General features: G+C 38.5%; 1 protein-coding gene across 1 annotated transcript; it reads left to right on the top strand.

The window, feature by feature from the left end:
* Window positions 1-2,650: 2,650 nt before the first annotated feature.
* LOC307159143 (uncharacterized protein) lies at window positions 2,651-7,176 on the top strand (the record flags this gene model as incomplete). Its single annotated transcript, XM_079872354.1, has 7 exons — window positions 2,651-2,844; window positions 3,344-3,371; window positions 3,477-3,809; window positions 3,956-4,035; window positions 4,514-4,574; window positions 6,034-6,429; window positions 7,049-7,176. Exons 2-7 carry the CDS (start codon window positions 3,353-3,355, stop codon window positions 7,174-7,176), a joined length of 1,017 nt encoding a protein of 338 aa, XP_079728480.1. The 5' UTR covers window positions 2,651-2,844; window positions 3,344-3,352.
* Between the last annotated feature and the right edge of the window lie 2,160 nt (window positions 7,177-9,336).

Genomic DNA, 9,336 nt, shown 5'->3' with positions numbered 1-9,336 from the left:
TGTATGTGACATGTGCTTCGGCCTAAAAAACGCGTGACATCGCTTAGAGCACCTTTAATGGACATGACTCATGACTGCTCAGGCTGTTTTCTCCCAGTCAGCAGGAAATGACTACCACGATCATTCAGTCCATCTTACATTTTCTTACAGCCATGCATAAGCTAAGAGTGAAATTAATAATTTAAACCTAGAAGTATTTCTTCCAGAAAAGATGTTTTGTATTACTATTGACCTGCATTATCCATATGGTTTTGACCTTGATTGCAATCACTCACACCATTTAATATGCATCATTTGCATTTATATGACAGACTTCTCTAGATTTCTTCTTTGTCCCCATCTGTCGAAGATGACAATGCATGCGCCCGGTTATAGTCATAATTTAGAGCAGCGGAAACTGAGCATTCTTTAACGCACATATAGGGCTCTGCATTCCAGTTTGTTTATAATGGGCTGCATTTAAATGATCTGCCAAATAGGAGGTTCCACACAAATAAACCCATAACAGCTTGCTCTCTAAATGCACCACTCTAGCACTTGGGGGTGTTTATATGTTGGTTTCTGGTTATTTGGGGGTATTTAATAGCACAATTAATGTCTGCTGTTCTTTGCATTTAGTGGTCAGACTCATACCTGGTCTCTATGTGAACATACCTGGTCTGTACTGCCATCTAGTGGTGTGGGGAAGCATGAAGTAAACCAAATTCTTTGTGAATGATCACATATGGATTGGTATTGCGAAACCACCAGTGTGTTTATATTTGTATTTTATTTGGTTTAACCACAGCGCACATCATTGCCTCATAAATGCAATCCCCCCCACATTTTCTTCATTCACAAATGAACCACCACTCTGTGCACCTATGCTGCGAGTCGCCCAATGATCTGTGACTTTGCTTTAGAAGTTTAGCTGGCAGAAAAAAATAAAACATTGTTCTGTGTGACATTAATGTTAATACTCAGTGTTAATGAAATAAACTCAGTGTATTGCTCAAAACAACAGACTGCTGCTATGAACTTCACTACAATGTAAATACATTCTCTCTGCACTGTCCAGTGTGTCGCGCAGTTTTGGTACACATATTTCTAGAGATGGTCAGCTAAATAAAACAGGCGGTGTGCCAAATATGTAGGCTATGGGTAGTTGTGACAGCAGATGCCACGTAAATTATTATTGAATACGATAAATAATATGCTCTTCTCAGTAGGCTATATCTAGATAAAGCCTCCAGCATCCACTGCGGCTTATCATAATAATGTTACTGTCATAATAATCAACCTGATATCCATCCATTGTATTTACAACTGTGAAGTCAGGAAATCCTGGACTAAATGACACAATAATAACATGACACAATAATAACAAACATTTTATTTACACAATTACTCTGAATATAAATAAAATAAGATTCATCCTGCCTGAATTGCAACAGTTTGACGTCTTTTTGCAAAAAGGGTCAAAGAGTTAGTGACAGTGACACTCTAAAAAACACTCTGAAATTATTGGAACACATGATAGCCATGCAGGAAAAGGATGAGAAGTGTATAATAATAGAAGAAAATCCAAGGCACTCTTCTTCTTGAGGATGAGAAGTGTGTTCGACAGGTCTAGATTTAAACATAATTTGAGATAGATGAATTTCCTGTAGTTTTTACCTTTTACTTTGTTCCTGGTGGTTCAAAAGCAATGACAGGAATGTGCTTTGCTGCATTTTTGGCAATGTTCACATTTTTAGGTTATGACACATCTCATGGGCCTAATCATTTGACAAATACCTTATTTTTGGGGTTGGGCAGAGTGGAGATATAGAACATGGATGTTGGATAGGGTGACCAAACGTCCTGTTTTCCCAGGACATGTCCTGTTTTCACGTCCTGTCCTGGCCGTCCTGGCTGTTTTTTATAAAGTGATGAAAATGTCCTGGTTTTCATTATTTTTCATTGGGCCATTAAATTGACCGGCACTAGGGCAATCTACACCTGCGGTGCTGCATGTGACGAGCACTTCTGCCTGCAACATGCCGAAGCGCAAATGCACATTTACCAATGAGTTACAGAAGAAATTCCCCACTTAAAGCTACACTTTTTTTTTAAATAGTATTCTATTGTTGAGGGCCAAATATTGAATGGAAAGGATGTATTACTTTATGTATTAAAGTACAATAACATAGTTGCAAGGTTGTGAATGCATTTGTCAATTATTTTTTGATGCATTCATCCCCCAACCACGTCCCCACCCCTTAACCACGCCTCCCCAAACCACGCCCCCGTCTTCTTTTCTGAAAACTAAAATATGGTCACCTTAATGGATGTTGGATGCATAGAAGTCATACACAGAATTAGGTAAACTTTGAAGTTGTTCAAGTTCAATCCACAAAACAGTTTCTGAAACATAAACTATCCAACAAGGCAAGCACACTGAAGATTAAGCAACATATCAAACCAGGCATCCAAATTCATTTTGAGTTGGCTAACGAAACTCCTTTCATTCTGATGAAGGTCATCCAAATAACCTGATAAAAAAAACACAGATAAATAGAAAATCTCCTATAATGAATGTGAGGATATAAACAGCAGAAGCAAATTCTGGGAGTGCAAGTGAAAGTAAGTGTACTTTCAGTAAAAGTGAAAGAGATTTGAATGCTTAACTAGTGTGACAGGGTTCACAGTAAACAGCAGGAAAGGCGAAGACTACTCTGAACAATTACAACAAAATCACATACAGAATTATATAAACAAAACGCAGAGTTTTTTTTGTTTTGTTTTTTTGGACACAAAACTTGTGAGAGCTTCAGGTCCTCTGCACATTATTCAACTGAGACTGGAGATATTTCGACAGAAAAGGTAAAGCAACAAGCCCTGGGTCTGTTCACACACACACACACACACACACACACACACACACACACACACACACACACACACACACGCACACACACAGTGTTCTGTGTTTAAAATGTGAACGAATGGAAAAGTCTTTAAAAGTAGACACTATGCAACATCTTAAAATGTGGCGTAATTGTGTGAGACAAAAAAAAAAAAAAATTCTGTCCATGATTCATGATACAAACATTCTGCTGTTAACAATAATAAGACTTATTGTGTTACTGTGACAATGACGTCAATACTTAAAGACTGTAATAATAAGCACAAAGCCGGTCATAAGCAGACAATTAACTGATTTTATTACTATAGTTGTTGATGTTAGTTGTTGATTAATTCAACAAATGTCAGTATTCAGATCATTTTGAAATATGAAGTAATTTTTTTGTGATGCTGTGATTTTGAGTGGTTGGATGGAAATGTTTTATTTCTTCAACAGCTTTTTTCTCCCTATATTTAGGAGAGAATAATGGCATCTGCAAGCAGCAGTAAGGCTTACAATTCTGTCACATGACATTATTTCATTAACACACAAAATATAGCATAATTTAGGTCATGTACACAAGTCCATGTGTTTCTCTCTTCCTTCACAGACGAGTTTCGTCTTATTGTCCCTAAGGATTCTCAGAGTGCTGAGGTCAAACTGGGGTCTGATGTCACCATACCATGTCATCTGTCTCCTGAAATCAGTGCTGTTGACATGGAGATCAGATGGTTTAAGGAGACAGACTGTGCTTGTCTCTATAAGAACAGAGAGGTGATAGAAGGAAGGAACTACGAGGGCAGAACAGGTCTGTCCACTAAAGAGCTAAACAGAGGAAATGTTTCCTTGAACTTCAGAGAGTTCAGTGAATCAGACATAGGGGTTTACCTGTGTCAGGTCATCAGTAAAGACAAAGCAGAGGAAATAACAATAGGATTAGAAGGTGAGCATCCCATAACTTCACACATCAGCTCAATGTCCTCAACATCTCCTACCAGAAAGAAATTAATCTAGAGGTGATCAGTCAACTGATACACCAAATCCAATAAAACACATGCTCATGCTTTAAATTGTGTCTTGTTCCCTCAGCAAGGGAAGATTCTGATGGCAAACCAGTAAATCAGCCATCAAAGACTCAAGGTAGACAAGTTCATCTGACACTTCATGAGGTAAGTCGACTTAAGAACTACTGTACATTAACCATTAACGTAATGTAATTGCTTTAATGCATTACTGTTTCCCTGACTTATACTCAGTTTTTTATAGCTTGATTTGATTTATCCATTATGCACAGGGATCCTAAATCCCACACAAAATCCCACCTCAGCAGGATTCATTATAAGCAGCTGTTTTGCTGTCCTTAATAGATTTTTTATTTTATTTTATTGTATGTGCCCAGTATTTACATACACTTTATATTGTAAGCAAGTGTAAATCAGGTCATAAATGTGATCTAATAAGACATGATTGTTTGACATGATTGTCTAAAGTACCAAAAGTAATATGAATCAACTCTAATCAGAAGTGACTCTAAAATCAATAACATCAGATCTATATGGTCATAGTATGTCAAGACATTTTTGGTTACTGATTCCATGCGTAACTGACATAATGGACTCTTAAGACTCTTTTTCTTTACTTCCACAGTCAAATAGAAAATGTGGGGAGAATCAAAGAATGAAAATGGAGGAATCTGCCTTAATGACAGGTGAGTGTTGTTAAAGGTCCCATTCTTCATGATCCCATGTTTCAAACTTTAGTTAGTGTGTAGGCTAATGTTGCTGTTAGAGCATAAATAATATCTGTAAAATTATAAAGCTCAAAGTTCAATGCCAAGCAAGATATTTTATTTAACAGAAGTCGACTACAATGAACGGCTCGTTTGGACTACATCCCTCTACTTCCTTCTTTAATGATGTCACTAGAACCGTTTTTTGACTAACCTCCGCCCACAGGAATGCTCCCTCAACTCTACTGGCTACTTGCACACTTCTTATAACTTAGCCTACTGTGTTTACTCAGCTCTTACAGTGATTTTCTGAAGTAAAACTGACGCTTCATCTTTTGTGTGATGTACAATAAACTTTATTAAACTCATCAGTACATGTTTGATCATCATTCGGACCTGGTCCGAAACAGCAGACTTGTAGGCTATTAATAAATAATGGATACATACAAGCAGATGACAAATACGTTATAATAACCGTAATTAAACTACTAAACTATACCTGTTTCATCTCTATACAGCACTCTGACTCTGTAGGCATTATTGTCCGACTCGAAATGAACACCGTTACTGAGAGTTTCTGATATTATCATCATTCCGTGAGATGAATTTGTCCTGAGAGACTGAGCGCGAGCTCATGAAGCTCCGCCCCCTGGGTCGTCCAGCAGCAGCTTATTTGCATTTAAAGGGCACACATTAAAACAGCTCGTTTTTCTGAGCCCCAAAAAATGTCAATTTAAACATGCTGTAAAAAATGATCTGTTGGGTATTTTGAGCTGAAACTTCACATACACACTCTGGGGACATCAGAGACTTATTTTACATCTTGTGAAAAGGGGCATAATACGGGACCTTTAAAGTTCACTATGTTTGTGTGTTATAAATCAGGACAGACACATTAGGGAGTGTTACAAGGTCTGACAGTGCTGCTCCACCACAGCTCTCAAGAAATTAAAAAGAAGTTTGGGTTTAGAACATAAGAACCCCACAGACAGGACAGAGGTACCCAGAGTCCCATCTCCCACTCTGAAACTTATATAAACCTCCAAGCAAGGAGTACAATTAAAGAATACGTTTATTTAAACATAACTTGATTATTAGTTCAAACGGAAAAGCTTCTGGAGAGGGAAAGGCAAAAACAAAAAACAAAAGTAGCCAGGTAACAATTATGGTTACACATCTTTACTACACATATGAGAGAAAAGGAAAACAAACAACAAGCTTACCTCGCTGGCTAACCACATAAGTGGAGAAAGCATGGTAAAAAATAAACAGATAAACAGGCACCCTTCTCACTACAAGGTGTGCACAACACACTTTTTTTTTTTTTTTTGACATTGCCTGAACTAGTCATATACATTTAATAAGTTATGTATCAGGGATATATTAAATACCATCTGGTAGATAAATGTAGACATCATTATGTGATTTCCTTTTTCAGAGCTTGAAGTGAATTATGTGAAGGTACTTCACCAAACGATATTCAGGCTTTTCAAAAATCAAGGGAAAAAACTGGAACAAACTGAACTACAGTTAAAGGCATCCAAGACTGACTTGGAAAGAGTCTTACAACAATTAGAAACAATCAGAGAAAAATCAGGTCTCCAAGAAAAGAAAAAAAAAGACCTTGATATGAAAGAATCACAGATGCAACAAATAGAAAAACAACTGCTACAAATAACCAAATACATTGAAGAGAAACAGAATCAGCTTGAGGAGAAAGACACACAACTGGAGGATATGAGCAAACAAATAAGCGAGAAAGAGAAACTGCTGGAGAGCACAATCAAAGAGATGGAAACCAGTAAACAACAACTACACACTCTCAGAAAAAAAGGTACACGGTGGTACAAATTATGTTCCTCAAAGAACATTTTTGTACCTTTTCAATGATAGTACCTTTAATGGTACAGGAAAGACCTCTGACAATACTGTTTGGTACCTTTTAAGGTACAATTGAAATTAAGGTACATAATTGTTCTCACATCAAGGGTACAGTAATGGGCCAAATTACTGTTTCATTCATGATTGGTTGCTCTGTTCATTATTTGGCATAGCAACCAGACGCTGATTGGTCGAAATCGCTTCAGCCACGGAATTTTCCTAACTGACAGCTGGAAGCAGGCTATCGTTAAACGACAGCAGCACGGTCCAGAGTTTATTTTATCAAACTTGATGAAGACGAAATTTAAAGGTAAGTTCTGATGATTTATGTATATATTTAGTTCACAAGTCGAAAATATACATGTTTAAGCCACTTAGCGTCAATTTAGCGAGTTAAATTAGCTTTGCACCAAATGCTTTTTAGCCATTTGACCTGTAACGTTAGGCCTATACACTTTTTTTTTAATCTTTTTAATGCAATTAATGACTAGTATTAAGTCATCGTGTGTACATTATATGGCGTTTGTTCTCCATTATCCACTATAACTGTTAAATGTTAACTTTGCTAATAGGCAACAGAAAACTGATTGCCCAAGGTCGCGAGAAGCACCTGGCTGCAGCCTGCAGATTTTGGCGGGGGTGCACCTGGGGCGGGGCTGCACGTGCATCCCCGCCCACAATGCTTCTCATTGGTTACTGACAAGTGATGACGTCAGTCGAGGCGGGGCCGCACCTGGGGCGGGGCTGCACGTCTCTTCCCGCCAACATCTCTTCTCTTTGGTTATGGCGTGCCGTGAACGTGAAGTCATGACGTCGATTCTAGCATGTTTTCATTTCTGATGTTCATCGCTGCATGGTGAGTACACTCAAAGTCTCTGGTACACTACAGGCAAGCTACTCTTTTTTTGTTGTAATTTTATTTACATTTTATTTTACCATTTTTAATTCTGAAGTGATGTTTAGTGTGATGTTAAAATTAAGTGGTGTAAAAATGAGATCGTGTAACTTTACTCATCATATCACACAAATAACTAGGACAGCGTAGGTCTAAGTGTGTGTGTGTGTGTGTGTGTGTGTGTGTGTGTGTAGTGTGTGTGTGTGTGTATAGTGTGTGTGTGTGTGTGTGTGGTTTTGGTGGGATTAGGATAAAGTGTTAAAACAAGACCCTTAAAGGAGAACTTGGTAACTTTTTTAACTTAATAAAACTGTCTAGAATTCATTTGGATGGTTAAACAACCTGTTCTGGTGATATTGGTGACTTTCCCCGCTCCCCCCAGCGTTCCCAGGCGGAAAACCAACCTTGCAACTTGGGGACTACCGTCCCGGCAAGATAGAAATTGGAAGTCTCGTGAACAAGAACAAGCGAGAACGAGAACGAGCGCGAAACACGAATTGCTTTACGGCAATTCGACATAAACACACATGCATGTATGATGTATTACCAGATTACCCACCTCGGTAGACATAGCTCCACACGATACAGTTGGCTTGCTCCGATCAAAACAAACGCACATGAGCAGCGGTAGAGAGGGGGAGGAGGCTGCCGCAAAAGAGTTTTTTACGACCGTGTTGTGAAATATACGCCCCACCACAGCTGTAGGGGGAGCTCGTGGGGAAAACATGCAGTGACTAGAGTTCGCTAGAGTTGCCGAGTTCTCCTTTAAAAAGAAATACAGTGGCAAAAACTGAACCAGGAGAAGAAATATAGGATTTAAGAGTTAATAGTAATATACAAAGTTATATTGTAGGATAAATTGATTAAATGTATTTTGATAGTATTGTTATTAATAAATATATATATATATATATATATATATATATATATATATATATATAAGGTTATGAAAACCTTCAAGCTTTTAAAACTATTTCAAACTTTTAGGATAGGCTTTCTCAAGCCAAATTAAAGTTTGTGTTGACAACTTTTTAACTAGTTTGTTTTTCATAAAGTCTCTTAGGTACTTTACAGACAAAGCCAATAACACTCAAGCATATCTTGTATAACATTTTCCTATAATATGTTTAAAATATATAAAAAAGCAATTCCTTGTATGACTCTGTCCTATGTTAATGCATTTCTTCAAAATTATTCAATATTGTTTGTTCTGTATTTGATCTAATTTAGGTGTTGTGAACTGGAGTGCAGTTCCGGGTGCCCTGCTCGTTGACTCTGTGCTTGCACTGCACTGAAGTATACAAGCACTGCCCACCTGGGTCTGTGGGTGATGGCAGAAGCGGAGTCCTGCGGGGACTTTATTCTGAGAAGGAGGTTGAGGGCTATTGCTCGGTTGACTGTTTTTTTTTTTTTCAGGCTGAGTAGATTGTGTGTGAGTGTATGTACGTATGTGTGTGAGTGTACATACATGTGTGAGTGTACGTACGTACGTACGTACGTACGTGTGTGTGTGAGTGTACATACGTGTGTGAGTGTACGTACGTACATGTGTGAGTGAGTGTACATACGTGTGTGAGTGTACGTACGTGTGTGAGTGTACGTACGTACGTGTGTGAGTGTACGTACGTGTGTGAGTGTACGTATTTGTGTGAGTGTACGTACGTGTGTGAGTGTACGTACGTGTGTGAGTGTACGTACGTGTGTGAGTGAGTGTCCATGCGTGTGTGAGTGTACATATGTGTGAGTGTAAGTATGTGTGTGAGTGTACGTACGTGTGTGTGTGTGTGTGTGTGTGTGTGTGTGTGTGTGTGTGTGTGTGAGAGTGTACGTACGTGTGTGAGTGTACGTACGTGTGTGTGTGTGTGTGTACGTACGTGTGTGTGTGTGTGTGTGTGTGTGTGTGTGTGTACCTGTGTGTGAGTGTACATACGTGTGTGTGTGTACGTACGTGTGAGTGTACGTTCG

This window comes from Squalius cephalus, assembly GCF_949319135.1.
Source record: "Squalius cephalus genome assembly, chromosome: 5".
Classification (NCBI taxonomy): domain Eukaryota; kingdom Metazoa; phylum Chordata; class Actinopteri; order Cypriniformes; family Leuciscidae; genus Squalius; species Squalius cephalus.
This window is presented reverse-complemented; position numbering and strand designations above follow the sequence as displayed.